At 54.3% G+C, this 18,699-nt stretch overlaps 2 protein-coding genes and 3 non-coding genes across 5 annotated transcripts; 3 read left to right on the top strand and 2 right to left on the bottom strand.

Annotated features, from left to right (window-relative positions):
• Positions 1 to 13,864: 13,864 nt before the first annotated feature.
• Positions 13,865 to 14,761, bottom strand: BJ171DRAFT_170749 (uncharacterized protein). Its single transcript, XM_053105954.1, has one exon. The coding sequence runs from the start codon at positions 14,658 to 14,660 to the stop codon at positions 14,103 to 14,105; it is 558 nt and encodes a 185-aa protein (XP_052970994.1). The 5' UTR covers positions 14,661 to 14,761; the 3' UTR covers positions 13,865 to 14,102.
• On the top strand, positions 14,759 to 14,831 carry BJ171DRAFT_t33. Its single transcript has one exon. It is a non-coding gene; the product is annotated as a tRNA-Ala (tRNA).
• Positions 14,832 to 14,839: 8 nt separating this feature from the next.
• On the top strand, positions 14,840 to 14,912 carry BJ171DRAFT_t34. The gene has a single exon. It is a non-coding gene; the product is annotated as a tRNA-Lys (tRNA).
• Positions 14,913 to 14,916: 4 nt separating this feature from the next.
• On the top strand, positions 14,917 to 14,990 carry BJ171DRAFT_t35. Its single transcript has one exon. It is a non-coding gene; the product is annotated as a tRNA-Asn (tRNA).
• A 1,226-nt stretch (positions 14,991 to 16,216) lies between these two features.
• On the bottom strand, positions 16,217 to 18,526 carry BJ171DRAFT_487663 (galactose-1-phosphate uridylyltransferase). The gene is made up of 6 exons (XM_053109322.1): positions 18,391 to 18,526; positions 18,227 to 18,287; positions 17,896 to 18,032; positions 17,487 to 17,764; positions 16,897 to 17,339; positions 16,217 to 16,721 (listed from the first exon to the last, which is right to left on the bottom strand). Exons 1-6 carry the CDS (start codon positions 18,491 to 18,493, stop codon positions 16,589 to 16,591), a joined length of 1,155 nt encoding a protein of 384 aa, XP_052970993.1. The 5' UTR covers positions 18,494 to 18,526; the 3' UTR covers positions 16,217 to 16,588.
• Between the last annotated feature and the right edge of the window lie 173 nt (positions 18,527 to 18,699).

The following is an 18,699-nucleotide window of genomic DNA, read 5'->3' as shown; positions in this document are numbered from 1 at the left end:
GATTCGGCGTCAAAAGGCCTTCGGACTGTACAGCCGCGTCCCGATTCCAAACCGCAAAATGGACACCGTATCACTGGATTTCATCCTTGGGCTGCCTCCGATCCAAGATCCCAACACCGGGAGAGTATTCGATGCGATAACGATATTCGTAGATTCTCTTACCAAGTACGCCATCCTCATACCCGGAAGTAAGCGTGATACTGCACAGGATATTGCTCGTCAATACTTTGAGGAAGTATTCATGCACTTTGGACTTGCAAATACGATCGTTTCGGACCAAGATCCACGATTCAAATCTCAATTTTGGAGGTCGTTCAACGGCATATTGAAAACTCAGCTTCGGATGGCGTTTGCATACCACCACGAATCTGCGGGACAAGTCGAGCGATTCGTAGCGACGACCGCAGAGGCGATTCGGTGTTCAACCCTAGGGTTGAAGTCGACCTGGTTGAGTCAGCTTCCTTTCATCCAGTTTGCGTTGAATAATCATTCCTCAGCCTCAACCGGATATACAGCGTTTTTCCTTATGCATGGACAGCATCCCCGCACACCCGAAAATGCCGAAGTAATCGATCATACCGATCCGGCTGCACAGGGTATTGAAGAAATGAAGGCCACGCTCGCCATTGTGAGCGACAACATTAAAAAGGCTCAAGACAAGGCCCTGCTCTATTCCAACCAGCGCAGGCAAGACATCAATCACGAAATCGGAGATCGGGTTCTTATTGACACGACCGCTTACCATTTCAATTCAGACATTGTCGAGCCTTCTAAAATTCGGATGCCTTACCTAGGACCATTCATCATCATCGACAAACTTGGAACAACCGGGTATCGCCTCGATCTTCCTCCTAACCTGAAATTTTCTCCAGACGTTCCAGCTTCAGCGCTCGTACCGTACAAAACTCCACATTCGACACAAAAGGTTTTTGATCAGCCCGACGCAAACGAGGAAGGAGAGTTCGAGGTTGAAGTCATCCTTGGCCACCGACTCAACAGGAGGGCGAAAAACCCCAGACTTCGACATCAACTTCTCGTTCGATGGACCGGTTACGATCAGAGCTACGACTCATGGGAACCTGTGGATCTGCTCCTGGAAAACGCTTTCGAGAGCATAACGGACTTCCTTGGAAGGAACCCCAACTTGCCTGAGATTTCTTCTCTTCGAGATCTGTGTTCCGGATTTGAGCCGGGGACGAAAAATTGATGGTAGATCTTCAGCACAATTTTTCTGGGGGGGATGTCACGACCCTGCCACTTCCACCTCCACATCGCAGATCATGCGCCCGTGAATGCACGCGCGCACTCTTCCCGTTTGATTGGCGCACGACGACCCCACGTTGACGCCAAGATTGCCACACGCACCAGATGCTGTGGCAATCCACTCTCGCTGCGTGTTAAGCCTCTCTCGCTGACCCTCAGAGCACCCACGAGAGATGTTGCCCCTCTGACCGCTCGATGCTGACGGACCCGGGGGTCTCCCTTAAGAAGAACGACGAGTTCTATCCGAGAGGAGGGGGGGCACTTGCGAACTTCGAACCCAGATCTTATTTTTGAATATATCTTTTTCCTCTGATCCGCCATGCCCGAAGACCTCGGTCCTGACAAACACGCTCTACAAGGCCATCTCGACCCACTACTACTGGCCCGCCATGTCCAAGGACATTGCCGAGTGGGTCTCGCACTGCGACATCTGCCAGCGAGCCAAGATCCGACGACAACAAGCATACGGTCACTTCTCCCGGATCCCTGTGGCCACCCGCAAGATGGACACTGTCGCCCTCGACTTCATCCTCGGACTCACTCTCGGGACGCACCTTCAACTCGATCACGATCTTTGTCGACTCCCTCACCAAGTACGTCGTCCTGGTTCCTGGAAACAAGACCGACTCGGCCGAAGACGTCGCCCGCCAGTACTTCCGCGATGTCTTTGTGCACTTTGGACTCGCCGGCACTTTCATCTCCGATCACGACACACGCTTCCGGTCGGCCTTCTGGACAGGACTCAACGTTCTGCTCAAGACCGAACTCCGGATCGCCTTTGCCCACCACCACGAGGCCGCCGGACAAGTCGAACGCTTTGTGGCAACCGCCGCCGAGGCCATCCGCTGTTCGACTCTGGCCCTCGGCTCCCGCTGGATCGATCAAGTGCCGTACATCCAGTTCGCGCTCAACTCACACAACTCAGCATCGACTGGACATTCGCCCTTCTTCCTGATGCACGGTCAGCATCCTCGCACTCCTGCCAACACCGACATCATCGCCGAGTCCAACCCCGCAGCACAGTCGATCGAGGAGATGCAAGCGACTCTGGACTTGGTCTCGGACAACATCGGCAAGGCCCAGGACCGGGCCCTGTACTACGCCAACCGACATCGACGCGATATCAGCTACGACATTGGCGACCAAGTCCTGATCGACACGACCGCGTACCACTTCAGCACGGACGACGTCACACCCTCCAAGATGCGGATGCCGTACTTGGGACCCTTCAAGATCATCGAGAAGATCGGGACGACTGGATATCGACTTCGACTCCCGAGGACCCTCCGATTTACAACCGAACTCCCAGCTTCCGCCCTCGTCCCGTACAACACACCATCGACCGACCAACTTGTGTTTGACGAACCCGGACCCAACCACAACGACGAATCAGTGTTCGAAGCGATCATTGGACACAGGATCAACCGACGACGTCGACTGCCTGGATATCGACACGAGTTCCTGCTCCGCTGGCAGGGATACGACCCATCGTACGACTCGTGGGCACCACTGGCCGAACTCTTGGATGGAGGACTCGCAGACATCCACGACTTCCTCAGCCGCAACCGCAACCTTCCGGAAATGGACACACTGATCGACCTTTGCCAAGCACAAGTGCAACGCAACTCGGGATCGAAAAATTGATGGTTTGACTTGAGCACAATTTTTCTGGGGGGGATGTCACAGATCCCTCTCCCCGCTTGGCTGCACCGTCGCACTTGTGTCACTGTTTGCGTCGCACACTTTCCTTTTCCTTTGTCCTGTGACGCCTTTCCTTTTTCCTTGCTCTCATGTTGCACACGCCGCTCTGTGTTCCCTGCATTTGTCATCGACCATGCATTAGTCAAACGCTGTGTCACCCGCATTTGTCAGCCACCGAGCATTTGTCAGACTTTCACATGTTTCTCCGGTTAGCCGCTGCTGCCTGGCTGCTGTCCCGCCGCCTCCGCTGCTTCGCCCCCGCTGCGGCAGGCTTCGCCTCCGGGATCGCCAGACAGATAAATAGCCCGCCTTCGCCCGCTCATGTTTCTGGTCATCACCTTCGACCCCAGACACACTTGACTCTAGATCCTAGACTCGCTAAGATCAATAAAACCCTTCTCTATCTTCTTCTTTTGACTTCCTCTTGATCCCGTGATCTGACAGACACACTTGACTCAAGATCCTAGCCTCGCCAAGATCAATAAAACCCTTCTCTATTTTCTTCTTTTGACTTCCTCTTGATCCCGTGATCTGACAGGCATGGTTTATATCGGGTTGGTTTTGTTGGGAGGCAATGGGAGGGCAGTAATTCAAAAGGTGCGTCCGCGGAACACTCGATAACGAGATCGGGGCAAACCTGGGGGAATCAGCTCATTTTTTTTCATCAGATGGGCCGTTTATTAGACAGACTTTTGCCTTAGCGTCCCGTTCGGGCTCTGGCACTGGTTGCTGGCCATGCGCCCAGCTGGGATAGTAGTGGGTGTTCCTTCCCCTCATCACCCGTGAGGGTTCAAGCGGCAGGGAGAGGTCAAGCGATGTCAAGATTTGCGAGTACTCATCGCCCTTTAGCACGAGGTTGTCAGAGCATGCCCCTATCCCACACTATTTTTCTCCGTGTGGCCGTGGGATCAGTTGTCCACATGGTCCCTTGCGACTCTCGCGGGGGCTGTTATGTCGTCAGTCCAACCCAGACATTGGTTGGTGACTGCACCTAGGGTTTCCAGCACTGCTCTCCACAGTGGTGGGGACTGGTCGAGTACTTTTTGGTACTCGGTCCGCCATGCTTCTAGTCTTGTTTCGTCGGTCGTGAACGGCTTCTGGGGTAGTCGCTTGAGCTTGGGGAGGGCATCGATGGCTTGGTCAATATACGATAATCCTTCTGGTGGTGGCGGAGTTCTAAGAAATTCCCACAGTCGTCCTTCGGCGTCTATGCATTCTGCCACGTGTCGGCGGTTGACTTTGACATCTGGGTGGCCCTCTCTTTCACATTTTTTGCAGATTCTGTCTGGCTTGGGGGGGAATACTCCGAGTCTCCACAGGAATATCCGTCGTACCTGTCCCACGGAGGCTACCGGTTTGCGACCGCTGAGTATGGGGTCACCCTTCCAGCGGTACGTCCCTGCTACTGACATGATTTTTTCGGGGTCTCGTCCGTCCTCGAAGAATTTGGTGATCATTCTTCGTTTCAGTGGGGTACTTCCGGGTAGTGCTTTCTCGAACAGCTGAACACGTGATCGAGTCGGGAAGCGGATCTTCAGTGCTGACACCTTTTTCCACCAGTCGTTGCTCAGGACTGGTGTGAGAATCGACTTGTTGCGGTCCCTGTCCGGGAGCTCCAGGAGGTACTTGAGTACTCGGGAGCCCAGGAACCCAGGGTCGTTGATCCTTTCGAACCAGCGGCCGTAACACTTGATCATGAGTACTTCTCGTCTCACGGCCATGGAGTAGACCCCCGTGACCGTCATGAGGGCGTGTCCTGAGGTGGTTTTTCGCACGTTGAAGGCTGCCCGGAGGTTGTCCAGCATACATGTACGTAGACTAGTCATTACCCTTGCACTGGGTCTCATGATTGCCAGCCCGTATTCTAGGCGTGGTCTGATAAAGGTTTTGAAGATTTTGTTGATGACACCGGGGTGTACTTGTTTGCTGAAGATGCCGTACATCCTGAATTTCTTCGTTTGGAATGTGGCGCGGTGTTTCAGGTGTGTGACATGTGCTTCGTCGTCAATTCCCTTGGCCCCGAACTGTACTCCGAGGTACTTGAAAGTACTTCGGACGAAGCCGAGCTCGGTTCCTCCGAGAGTCAGTGGTTCGGGGTTTGGTGTCGCTGTGAGTACTTCACACTTGGTCGGGGCGAAGGAGTACTTGTGCTCCGCCGCATGTGCCTCACAGATGTCGAGTAGTCGTTGTGCGTCGTCGTGATTGGTCGCGACCAGTGCCATGTCGTCGGCGTACATGACATTGTTGATGGTCAGGTCGCCAATCTTTGGTGAGTCGATTCTCCGGAGCCTCTGGGGGAGGTCGTCGACGAAAAGGCTGTACAGGGTTGGTGAGATGACCGAGCCCTGTAGTAGTCCGATTTCGAGCCAGTAAGTGTGGGAACGGGCTCCGCTGATGAGTACCGTGGTTTTGACGTTGTCGAATAGTGTTCTGAGTATTCTGACGGTGGACATGTGTACTCCCCGTAGCTCTAGCTTTGGCCAGAGAATCTCACGGTCGACAGAGTCGTAGGCTGCTTTGATGTCCATGAAGACTACCCAGGGGGTGTGGCCTTCGTTGTTGAGTTTCTTGACGAGGACGTCGAGTGTGAATACTTGGTCGAGGGTTCCACGGTTGTGTCGGAAGCCTCCCTGGGCAATGTCGATGGGGCCCATTTCTTCCAGGAGGCGGCTGTGAACGATCCTTTCGAATATCTTCCTCGTTACTTGTAGTAGTGAGATGGGGCGGTACATCTTGATGTCTCCTTCCTCTCCTTTCTGTTTCCAGATTGGATGGTTGACAGCGATGTTCCATTCCTTGGGAATGATGCCGGTCCATATGCACCAGTTGAAGAAACGGCTCAGCCATGCTGAAACCCATTCCTTGACTGGGTGGAGTAGTTCGGCACTGATTCCGTCTGACCCTGGGGCCTTGCGCTTTCCTGTGTACTTGATGGCCTCTTGTACTTGTGCGGGGGTGATGTCTCCCACGCCCACTCGACTGAATGCGACATGTTGCCTGGGCGCGACTACTCGGTCTTCTTGGACCCCATGTCGGCTTGAAATGTTTCCGAAGTGAGTTCTGTAGGTTTCCAAGCTTTCTGCGTCGTTCGGGAGTACTGAGCGGTTGAAGTAACCACTCTTGATCTTCTCACGCTTGCTGATTTCCTTCATGAGCTCGGTGTCAGGCTTGGTCGGAAGTGATTCGGCCCAGTTGTTGTAGAATTCTCGCTTGCGACGTTTGACAAGTTTGCGGAGGGTAATGTTCTGGAGATTGTACTCTGCCGCGCTTTCGACTTGTAGTCTCGAGCCGTGGGGCGCTCTGGAAGCGAGTAGGTACGCTGCGTTCCGGCGCCTCTTGATCTCGGTCATCTCTGGGGTCCAGAAGCCATTCGGGGGGACGGCTCCGTACTTCTTGCGCTTCCCGATGACGATGTTGGCAATCGAGTTGATGTGGCCTTTGATGATCGACCATCCGTTTTCTATGAGGGTCTCGGCGTCGGGTGGTCCGAGTAGTCCTTCCCGCCGTGGGAATCGTTGTTCGAGTTGGGTGAGCTGCTCGATTACTACCGGGTGTACTTGCTCGAAGGCCTCGAGGTACTCTTCGTGGACCCGTGGGAATTCCAATTGCTTGGTGCGCCAGACATGTATCGTGGGCTGTCGGGGTTGCCTTTCGGCGTCCCACTCGAGCTCCATCGTTACTAGTCGGTGGTCCGAGTTGCAGGTGGTGTTTGTTTGTACTTTGACGGTCTTTTGCTTCCGTCGGAGGGCAATCGATGCGAAGAATAAGTCGATTACTGACGTCCCTTCCACATCGCAGTAGTGTGTCCAGTGGTCCCCGCGAGGGTTGGACGAATCGATGAAGGTGAGTAGTCCCTCGGTGGCGGCCGAGAGGAGGGTTGGTCTTCGGTCGTTGAAACGAGAGTCCCTGGCCATTTGGCCGAGTCTGGTGTTGAAGTCACCCATGATCACAGATGGGATCGGGGTGCCTTGCTGGGTAGTCTGTCTCTTGATGATGGACAGGCCCTCCTTGACTTTCTCACGGAGTAGTGGTTTGAGGTAGAATGAACCGAAGGTGATTCCTCTGAACTTGAACCAGATACTGGTGTGGTGCGGGCCTACATAGAAGTTGCTAAAGTCCTCCATGTTGGTTCTTCGTGGGTTCCGGATCAGGGCGATCCCACCGGTACCTCGGCTGCGGCCGTTTGGGTCCGGCTCGCGTGTCTCGAAGACTATGAGGTTCTTGAGTGGTCCAATTGAGCTATGAGGTTTCAGCCATGTTTCTTGAACTGTGATGAATTCCAGTTTCTGTTTGTCGAGTACTTCAATGATTTCGTGGTATGAGGTTTCAAGGCCGTTCACGTTGAGAGTCGCGAACCTGATTGTCGGTACGTTGGGTACCTGATTCATTGATGGGATTGGGGTTCTGTGCGTCCGCCCATCGCGGGGCGGCCTGTTCTTCCTTGGGCGATCTCACGGGCCCTGGAGGTGATTTGCTCGGCAATGTCGGGGTCGTCGAGCTTGCGCTGGTAGACTGTGGCCGTGAGAAGATCCCTGGACTCGGCACATATCTTGGCTGCGCGTTCAATGTAATTCTTGATTTGCATCTTCTTGGTGTTTCTTTCCTCTTCGGTGAAGTTCTTGACATCCACGCCTGGGATCTCTGTGAACTTCCGGCTTTTGATGAGCTTGAGGAACTGTTCTTTGTAACTGGCGTCCCTGAGGATGAATTCGCTTGTGTGTCGGTCGACGAAGCTAATGTTCAGGATTTGGTTCGTCGGGAAGCCTGCCAGCTTGAACGCCTGTCTGACAGCCTTGTAGCTTCCTCTCGGGATTCCCCTGACGTAGACCCATGTGGCACTGTCGATCTTGGTCTTCATGGGGCCTTCTTCGATTGCGGCCTTGGCTCGGATCATTCTGAAGGGGGTGGCGACCTTGGGAACGATCCATTTGCCGTCGTCTGGGTTTCGGCCTCTGAGCACCGCTCCAATGGCACTGATTCTCTTCTCAGTATCGTTTTCCAGGGTGACCTTCTCCAGGGCCTCGAGCCGGTTGGCGGTGACGGTCCTGGCGCTGGCGTGTGTAACCTTGCGGGCACCACGCGCGGCGGCGGCAGCAAAGGTGTCCGGTGGGGGAGCGCGTTTCTCCTCAGACGCGTGATTGGTGTAGCACACGAGTGCCTCTACCGCCTCAGTGGCGATGGCCTTGAGCTTGTTGACTCCTTCAGGGCTGGAGAGGTCAAGCTGCTGGATCAGCTGCTTCATTTCTTGTGCTCTCTTGGCGCTTGTCAGTGGCTGGCGCCGCGTCTTGTGGCTACGGCCATCACAGACTCGGGCCCCGACCGTGTTGGCGTCGCCGAGGGACACCCGTTGGTTGAAGGCTTGAATGTTGTCCGCAGTGCGGGTCATTAGTCCCCAAAAGGCGAGGACGGGGAAGCGCTGGCCTGTAGCCAAGGCCACTATATTTTTCCAGATGATCTCCAGCAGAGCAGGGCGAGGGGGCGGCCTTATATGTTCAGCAGCCTGACGCGTTGACGCGCCCAGAGTCATACAGGAGCGTGCCCCATTTCCTTATCCGTTCCCCAGCTACACACACACACACAGTAACCCAGGACTACTCCCTCGATACACTACAATCTTTCCCACGGTGCTACAGCAGTCAGTTCTCATCCGTTCTGGATGAAATCGGTATCGTAAGAAAGCTCTCGCTCACGGCTATACCTCGATTATCCTCAATCGTGTCACACCCCCCCTAAATTTGAAATCAAATTTCTAACTACATACTACTCCCTACACCCACATCCTTCTCTCTCCAGTAATCTCCTATCACATCATCCGCGATGTTGTCTTCGTATTCCCAAGTGGCATCTTCAAGGGGATATCCTTCCCACAGTACCAGGTACTGTTGCTTCCTGCGGTATTTTCTGTCGTTGACCAACTTCTCCACCTTGAATATTGGTTCGACGTCCGAGATTGCAGGTGGTCTTGTGTAAGTCGCTCTTGAAGCGAAGTCGTCCGGCATCTCAATAAACTTCCGCAGGAGTTTGCGGTGGAATGTCGGGTGTATGTGGCTTAGTGTAGGGGGTAGCTCCAGGGTGTGGTTGAGTCCTTCGATCTCCGTAATCTTGAACGGACCCAGCCGACGCGGGATGATTTGGTCTGGCCTGAACTTGTGGGCCTCCCAGTTGATACCTTCGCGCTCAAGGAGGACCATGTCTCCAACCTTGAGCTCCTCCCCCGCCTGTCTTCTCTCGTTCCCGCTCCGGGTTTGATGATCCTGAGCCTCCTGGAGTTGTTGTGTTGCAATCCTTCGTATGGCTTCGAGGTCCTCCAGGAGACTCCAGGTTGCCACTCGATCATCGGTGGCATGCTCGTTGCCGGGCATCGTCCTTGGGTGTACCCCGAATGCCAAATAGAATGGGGAGAATCCGGTGGAGGTGTGCACCGAGTCGTTGTGTCCAAACTCCAGCAGGTGCACCACCTCGTCCCAATTATCGCCCTTGTAGTTGGCGAATGGGACCAGTCTTTGCTTGAGGTCCTTGACCGTTGCTTCAGCTTGGCCATTGGCCTGTTGGTGCCGGGCCGTCGTAAGCTTCTGGGAAATCTTAAGCGTGGTCAGGACTTTTATCCAAAAGTTCGATGTGAAAAGGGAGTCTCGGTCCGAGATTAGCTCCGTCGGGAGTCCGAAGGAGACGACCCAGTATTGAATAAACAACAATGCCACGTCCTCGGCCGTGGACTTGGTTGTGCACGGAACGAACCGTGCCAGCTTGGTGAGTCGATCCACCAGGATCAGACACTTGTCGTTGCCTTTCTTCGACAGTGGCATAAAGGCAAAGTCCATGGACACCGAGCTGAATCGTTCCTCAGGGATGGGCAACGGATGCAGCAGGCCGTCGAGGAGGTGGTTGCGGGGTTTGGACTTCTGGCACACCTCGCATGCTGCAACATAGCGGGTCACATCCGCTCGCAACGTGGGCCACCAGAACTGGCGCGAAATCTTTTCGAGCGTCCGTAGCTGTCCAACATGGCCCACAGTGATGACGTCGTGGTGCTCTTGAAGGATCCGTGTTCGTATCGACTCCACCTTCGGGACGTAGAGTCGATCGTGGTCGTAAAAGATCAGGCCATCCACTCTTGTAAGACGCTCCAGTGGTGCGTCCTTGGAGCGGCCATCTACATCCTGACCATCGAGATACTTCTGCAGTGTCATTGCCAATTCATCGTTCCCCAGAGCGTCTCCTACTTCGTCACGGAGGGAAGAGGCAGAGAGACTGGTCGTGACCGGCCTCACATCGACTGCAGCTGTGTCCGAGTCAATCTTCCCCCTACACTTGGAGCAGAGGGGCCTGTGGCATGGCGCTCGACTGAGTACATCTGCGATTGTGTTTCGAGATCCGGGGGCATGTTCAATAGTGAAGTCATAATCTTGAAAATCCAGGATCCACCGGGCCTGGCGTCGATTGATATTGGCTTGGGTGTTGAGCCAGATGAGTGCCTTATGGTCCGTAACCACATGGAACTGGCAACCCATCAGATATGGCCGACCATGTTTGACTAAATCATGCAATGCCAGCAGTTCATGCTCGTACGTCGAGTAGTTGCGTTCAGTGTTCGTCCACTTCCTGGACCAATACAGGATGGGGTGAAGCCCATCGTCGAATCGTTGCAAGATCACCCCACCCCCCGCATAGCGGGAGGCGTCAGAGTGGACCTCGACCGGCAGTTGGGTGTCGTAGAATCTCAGGACCGGGTATGACGATATGTGGTGCTGAAGCACCCTTACCGCGGTCTGTTCCTGTTCGGTCCATATCCATCCGGTGTTCTTCGGAAGTAGCCCTGTCAATGGCAGACATATCTCGGCGTATCCGGGGATGAAATCCTTCACCCAGTTGGTGAGTCCCAGGAAGGCTTGCACATCCGTGATCGAGGACAGCTGGCCAAAGTCCAGGACAGCGTTGGCCTTGTCCTTCGTGATACTCAGCCCATGTCTGGACACCTCATGTCCACAGAACGGGACCGATTCCTGAGCGAAGCTGCACTTCATCAACTTGGCATAGAGGCCGTTCTCCTTAAACTTCTTGAGAACTCGTTCCAGGTGGGCTGCATGCTCTTCTAAAGTGTCCGAGTAGACAAGGACATCGTCGACATAGGCGACCATAAACTTGTCGTAGAACTCGTGAAATATGCGGTTCATCATCGTCATGAAGCAGGCCGGGGAGTTGGTAAGCCCCATCGGCATTACTAGGTATTCAAATGTTCCATATCTTGTCCGAAAGGCCGTCTTCGCAATGCTGCCTTCATCCATGCGGACCGTGTTGAACCCGTCGCGAACATCGAGTCCGCTGAAGAATCTTTTGTTTGCCAAGCGGTCCCGCATCTCCGCAATGAACGGAAGCGGAGTGCGGTTCTTGACCGTGTTGGCGTTCAATGCCCTGTAGTCCACACACATACGTAATGTGCCGTCAGCCTTTTTGACAAAGAGTACCGGAGCACCGTAGTTGGATGTCGAGGGGCGGATATGCCCCTTCTCGAGCAACTCGTCCAGCTTGGCCTTCAGCACCGTCAACTCCTCGGGACTCAAGTGGAAGATGGGTCTGTACGGTGGAGGCTTCCTCGAATCGATCAGCTCGATGTGCTGATCTTCCGGCCGAGGCGGGGGCAGACCTTTGGGGTCCTCGAATACGTCCATGTATCTCTCCAGGACAGATCGGATGGCTGGCGGAAGCTTGGCCAGGTATTCCTCCTTCTGTTCCGCCAGCGACTTATCGTTCGGGTTTCTGTTAATCTGGGTGACCTCGGATTGGCTTACCAAGACGACTCCAACCTGCACTTCATCTTCTTTGAGTTCTCTCTGGAGCTGCTTGAAGGATACCGCTTCGATGTGGATCGCCCTAACTCGTTGATCCTTCACGGCTGGCAGGCTGGTCCAAACATGTCGGGTGTTACGCCGATCCACGAAAGTGATCCTTGTCCGGCCCTCCTGGGTCCTCTGATCCAGGACGCGGACCTCCTCATCGAATGGATTGCCCAGGATGAGGTCATCTTTAATGTCGGCGACAACACAATTGATGAGCCTCGTGTACGATCCACATCGGAGGCTGATGACCGTGGCTGTTGTCGAGACAGAAGTGCGATCGTCCGCAAATCGTAGCTGTATATCGCAGGGGATCATCTTGCATCCTAGACTCTGGGCTAGGGCTTGCTTGATAACGTTGCCCTTGGCTCCAGAGTCTCGCAGGAACCGGATGCGCTTTTGAATGCCGGTTGGTCCCCCAGCAGCACCCACGAAGTGGAAGCAAGCGCTCTCTGATATGGCGTTCATTGCTCCTTCGTGCGGTGGCTCTCTTCGCTTCCCGACCACTCTCGTCAGGTCGATTGAACTTGGTAGTGTCTTTATTTGGCAAGCGTAGACATCACCCTCATGTACCTCGGCATCTGCGCTCCCATGCGGACTTCTCGTGACTTCCTGGCCACGGGTCTGCTCTCCTTGAACTTGTTCAACCTTGACTGGAGAGCGGCAACCCGTTAGTCCAGGCTTGTCACGATTGTCCGGAGCAGCAGGTCCGAATACGTACTGAGGGGAGTCATCGCTTCCAACATGAGACTGTCTTGGCTCGGTGGCATTGGGAGGTTCCAATCGGTAGCTGTGGGAGGCGTTCGTTTGCTCGTAGGGGTCGTAGGTCGCCGTGACTTGTCGCACGGGGATTCTCTGACGGGTCTTGTTCCTCTCCTTCTCCGGGCAACGGGCGGCTACATGCCCAGCATTGGCTTTGCGGCAGTAGAAACACCCTTTGTTTCGTATAAGGAACTCTCTCTCTCGTGAGGAGAGGTACGAGCCACTACCTCTTGGTCCCCTATGGATAGCATCGATGTCCATGGGGACTACTTGCGGGAGCGGCGGCGGAGGCGGGGGCTGATAAGCCGTTGCAGCTTGTTTGTCCCAGATGCTGCCGAGACGAAGCGTCTCTCGGATCAGTGCTGGAATGTCCTCGCGGAGCTCCGTCTCGTAGTTAGGCAGCATCTGGACATACGGCCTCACTGAGTCGTGAAGGCCGCCCACGAAGTAGCCGGTCTTCGAAAAGGTGGTCAATTTTGTTGCGGCTGCGGAGAGCTCCAGGAATCGCTCGATATACTTGGAGAGGCTTCGAAGCTTCTTTGCTTGGCAAAAGGCTTTAAGTTCCTGTTCAGCCTTTGTGGCTGAGTCCGCAGGAATGAATGTTGCCACTATGATGTCCCGCAGGCTCTGCCACGAGTCTAACGAGGACCTCATGGCAGCGTTGTCCTGCGAGAACCACCATGTGTGAGCTTTGTCTTGGAAGTGGGTCGCGGCAGCCTGGACCTGGGCTGGTCCGACATAGTAGTCCTCCGCATACGAGAAAACCTGATCCATTGAAACAAGGAAGGCATTCACAGTGCCGGCCTCGCGGCTGCCTTTGAAAGGCGGCACCGCAGCCTCCAGCTTTCTGAGGAAAGCAACCTTGATCTCCCACTGGCGTTGGGTGTGTTGAACGTCCGTTGCAGCGGGTCCTCGGAGTCGATAATTGGCAGAAAATGTTCTGACCAGGGTTTGCTGTTCGGGGGTGAGTGAGATGGCAAGCCGATTGAGGTCGCCATCCACACTGCAGAATTGCTTCCACTCCCCTGCAATAAGGTCTTCAAAAGTAATTGTCTCCTCCGTCATGGGTACTGGCAGGGCCTCCCCAGCAAGTTCGGGCGTCGGGCAGACGGCGGGGGCCTTGGGCAGACAGACAGGCTCACGGCAGAGCCTCACAGGAGAGATCGGAGCGTTGGGCAGACGGCGGGGGCCTCGGGCAGACAGACAGGAGGAGAGATCGGAACGTTGGGAAAACTGGACGCGAGAGGAGAACCGTCGTTGCCGATGCTACCATGTAGCCAAGGCCACTATATTTTTCCAGATGATCTCCAGCAGAGCAGGGCGAGGGGGCGGCCTTATATGTCCAGCAGCCTGACGCGTTGACGCGCCCAGAGTCATACAGGAGCGCGCACCATTTCCTTATCCGTTCCCCAGCTACACACACACACACAGTAACCCAGGACTACTCCCTCGATACACTACAATCTTTCCCACGGTGCTACAGCAGTCAGTTCTCATCCGTTCTGGATGAAATCGGTATCGTAAGAAAGCTCTCGCTCACGGCTATACCTCGATTATCCTCAATCGTGTCACATGGCCGCACTCCTTAATCTTGGCCGGGTTGTCAGGGCTCATCATGTTGTTCTTGCACACGATGTCGTGGTCGTCTTGGTCGAGGTGCCATGAGGCCTGCTTCCTGTCTGCACAGCGTGAGCAGCGGACCCTGTGGCCTCGGAGTGCAAAGACCAAGCGGAATCGACGGTAAGTGATCTCGTCAAAGGTGAGTGACATGTAGTCGGCCTCACAGGCTTCGCCCCTTTCTTCCTTGGCTGCAATTTCGATGGCCCAGTTCTTCTCGGCCTCGACATCGGGAGGGTTGGGGTACATTTCGGAGTCTCCGTAGAGCTCCTCGATCGTTGTTTCGATCGGCTTCTGGCCACTGGGGACTATGGGCTGGGAGACTTCTTGGCCATCGCCTCTGCGTTTCTTGGGCGTGGGCTGGTCCGTGAGATCGATTGTTTCGGGCTGAGTTTGGGCCTCAGGGGGTGCTCTGGAGGGTCCAGGGACACTGTCATGGACGTCTACGGCCATTTCGGGGGCAGGCGAGTCGTCGGGGGGCATGGTTGGTACCGGGTTGGTTTTGTTGGTAGGCAATGGGAGGGCAGTAATTCAAAAGGTGCGTCCGCGGAACACTCGATAACGAGATCGGGGCAAACCTGGGGGAATTAGCTCAGATGGTAGAGCGCTCGCTTAGCATGCGAGAGGCACGGGGATCGATACCCCGATTCTCCACTTTCACTGCCCGGCTAGCTCAATCGGTAGAGCGTGAGACTCTTAATCTCAAGGTTGTGGGTTCGACCCCCACGTTGGGCGATTGGCTCCTATGGCGCAATTGGCTAGCGCGTTCGGCTGTTAACCGGAAGGTTGGTGGTTCGAGCCCACCTAGGAGCGCTTTTTATCCTAAATTTTTTCTTCCATCGTTTTTCGTCCTTCGATGTCTTTGTTCCTCTGCTTTCCTTTCATTATTTATGCTCAGTGAGTCTATCTTTCCTTTTCTCATCCATTTCTCGTTCTGACCCGAAGTCTTTTCCCAATTTTCCATTGATCGATTCCTCCAATTTCCGAATTCGGATAGAATTTGATCTTATGTCTGGAGTATTGTTGAATCTCCTCAGTCCTTGCTGGATGTTTTGTCAGTGATTCCCTTGTCTCATCTTATCATGATTTTCACTCTGTACCTGGTTTTTTTCAGTTCTATTTCTCCAAGGCCCACCTCTGAGTATTGTCTACCCTACTCGTCTGTACTGCGATTTGGCTTATTGTCCTGTTCGTTTCTTCCCCATATCAGATATGCCTTCCTCTCCCGAGTCGGGTTGCTTGTAGCTACAGCGTCTTGCTGGTTCCCTCCGTGCTTGCACCCTCTATGTTCCCTCGGGACCCCACAACCCACGTCGGTCAAGCATTGGCAGCTATAATCCCACGGAGGAATGACCAGGGCCTCGCCTTGTATCCATGGCGGTGATATGCGCATCGCTGGTTGTTGCTGGCTCGACACCGCCATCCTCATGCGGCCAATGTGTCCAACCCCTCTGCGTCTCGGGAATCAATCCACACCTCCATGGGTCGGACACCCAGGAATGGGTTTGACCACATGGTCGCTCTTGGCCGAGTACAACATGATCCAACGACGTTGTGTCCCTGTCCCTAGCGAAGATGTGCCCTACTCTCCTCAGAATGCCGTCAAGAGCGAGGGGAGGCCAGACTCTCTTCCCAAATGAAATTTCACGCATTCATTGCCCACAATGACCTTTTGGAAATTAGAAACAAGCCGACAGATATCCAAGCCATGAAACCTCAGGTTTGCTTCGTGTTTGCGCATATGCACCGCCGCCACCTAAAGCACCAAAGCTCAGATCGTCGACCGATACCCTGTGCATCGTTCTCAGTTGCAGAGCCAATGAACTCATCCTCCCCTGCGTCTAATTATTTATTGAGGCAATTCTCGTTCGTCGATGAGGTGTGATCTTTTTTTCTTGTCCCCCCGTATTCAAAGCATTTTGGATGTTTAGGCCATGCATCCCCTTCCGTATAAATTTATCGAGCCTTCAAAGCCTTATATCTGTGCACCAGCCCCTTGGATGGCATGGGGATGGATGTCTGTTTTCTTAACCTTGCACATCAATTCACTTTTCTTTTATTCCATCTCAAGAGAGTCGGAACCGTTTCCCCCTGTCTCAATAAATCGCGCTCTTGATCGATATCATTTTTCATTGATGGCTTCTCGGACTCCAAGTCGTTCCTCACATTAACCATCTCCCTTATTCCTCCTAAAGCACCTTCTGAAATGTCGAGCTCGTCCGATAGCTGGGCGAAGTGACCGCTGTCGTCGGGTTATCCAACCTCCTTTGTTGTACTCTCTGCTTTGGTGGTCCTCCATGTGTTTGTGTTCAGTTCAGTTCATTCTTGTTGTCAACAGATTGCCTGTATGGCACTCTTGTGTCGCATATGTGTTGCCACGATCGTTCTCAGAACAACGGTAAACGTGCATCTCATGAAGGCAAGGGCGCTTGATCCCTCAACTCTTTCTCAGCCCGAGAGAAGTGAACTTCAGAACAAGCCTTGAGTCGCTGGCAGGCCTGCTCAGAAGTGAGGTCCCGTTGGGGCTCGGCCAGCATCTCATAGCTAGAGGACAAAGATTGAGGACAGGTGAGCGTGCTCAGTCGGAAGCCTCAGACTCGACCAAAGGCTTTAGACCGCTCATTCCAGAGCATTCGACCGAGCTACGTCATGGTGCTCATCTAATTCATGAATATCGCAGGTCGCCATGACAGCAATTCAGATCGCGGTGAACTCATACCCGACAAGGAACTTCTTAATATTGGCGTTTCTCAGCAGCGGGGGATAAAAGTGGATGTGCAGATGGCAGTCGTCTGAATGGTCTTTGCCGTCGGTGGGTGCTTGGTGGATGCCCATAGAGTATGGGAACGAGCACTGGAACAAGTTATCGTAACGACAGGCCATCCGACGTAAAATGTCGGCCATATCGGTTTGCTGCTTGTCGCTCAGCTGGACGATCGAGACAAGATGGGTCTTGGCCATCACCAAGATTTCGAACGGCCAGACGGCCCAGTAAGGCACGACACAAATAAATGAATCGTTCTCGGCCACCGTTCGGGCGCCGTCAGTTTGCTCGAGACCAACGTAGTCGCAGAGAAGGCAGGAACCGTGCTGGCTACGGTATTGGGCCAGAGACCGGAGCTCTTTCGAGGGCTCCTCAGGGATAGATTCGGTCGCCCAGATCTGAGGTAATTGAGGCACATTGGTGAGCCCCTGGGCTGATGTCAACCCCGGGATGAGAGACTGAGCAGCCACCCGGTATCGCCATTGGAACGGTCATTGTCATTGCACCCAACTTCCTCTCTGCCAGTCCCAAGGACACCAAACTACCTGGCCATGCGGATGAGGATTCGAGCAGCCCATGATGGCACCTTTGTTCTCGAATATCTGGACATAGTTGATGTAATCGAAATGGCCCAGAGTTTCATATTCCAAAATCCAGGCCCGGATGATGTTCTCGACTGCAGACTGGTCCATCTCAGCGAGGGTGAGGTTGTGTTGGGGCGAGAAGCAGACTACCCTACACTTGCCCCGGACCGGTTTGGCTCGCAGCAAGCGCTCGGCGAGAACGAGAGAGTGATCAGGGGCAGGCTCGACTGAATCGCCCTCTGTTTGGTTCAATGAATAATGATTGCTCAATAAGATGGCACATGTTGCGTTCGTCTTTGTTGTTGGTAGGACTGCATGGATGGACAAGTCCTAGACTGCAACCTCCAGTAGCGGGAGGATATTACCATACCTCGACTCTGGCCGGGGGCAAAGACAGCATCTGCAGAGACATACGACTCGCTCACAGCAGCAAAATCGTTATCAAACACAAACGTAGCCTCGTAGGCGGGGTTCTTGGATTCGCCGTTGGAGCGGGTGTTGCGAGGGCTGGTTGAGCGACCAGACATTTGGGTCGCAAAGCGCACCAACGAAGCACATTCAACCGAGGCCATCCATGGTGCGTCCAAGTTTAGGCAATAGACCAACCACAGCAGTCAATAATTGGCCTGCTGCAGCCACGAAACAGCGAGCATCAGTCGATGGATCGCTTGATAGGACAATGGAGCGACAAGGGAGTATACCACAGATAGCAGTCCGAAACGTAGCTCGTGCTGATCGACTTTTGAGGAGACTCTTGCTGGCCTGTGAGCGAGGAGAGAGGTTCCGATTGACCTTCAGCGGCCAAGACAACCAAATAGCATCGACCACCAAGAAGCGCCGATGATACCACGATTGCGGGCCTCACCAAGCCAGGGTCGCTTGGCACGGTGCGGCGAGCAGAGCACCCAAGAATCCGTCAGGGGGTTCCATCGACGATGTGGGTTGTTCTCAAAGAAAGATGATGCCATGGCGACGAGGGTGTGGATCGCCGACAAGATGCACCGGCGGCAGCAGCAACAAGCCAATCCCCAAAATGTTGCTTGCTGGTGGGTCTGTGCAAACCGCCGCTCCCCACCAGCAAACCCCCTCCGCCGCTGGCGGCACCCACCCCAGCCAACCAGACCCAACAGGCCCGATCATGCTCCCCTGGGTGCGACCTTCTGCGCTTGGATAG

This window comes from Polychytrium aggregatum (genome assembly GCF_025602895.1).
Source record: "Polychytrium aggregatum strain JEL109 chromosome Unknown BJ171scaffold_3, whole genome shotgun sequence".
NCBI classification, from domain to species: Eukaryota; Fungi; Chytridiomycota; class Chytridiomycetes; order Polychytriales; genus Polychytrium; species Polychytrium aggregatum.
This window is presented reverse-complemented; position numbering and strand designations above follow the sequence as displayed.

Coding starts and splice junctions, on each gene's coding strand:
- BJ171DRAFT_170749 (XM_053105954.1), bottom strand. CDS start 14,660: ATGCCCCCCGACGACTCGCCTGCCCCCGAAATGGCCGTAGACGTCCAT.
- BJ171DRAFT_487663 (XM_053109322.1), bottom strand. CDS start 18,493: ATGGCATCATCTTTCTTTGAGAACAACCCACATCGTCGATGGAACCCC. Junction 18,033..18,226: donor GTTTCGGACTGCTATCTGTG/GTATACTCCCTT, acceptor TCGCTCAACCAG/CCCTCGCAACACCCGCTCCA. Junction 17,765..17,895: donor TGCCCCCGGCCAGAGTCGAG/GTATGGTAATAT, acceptor TGAACCAAACAG/AGGGCGATTCAGTCGAGCCT.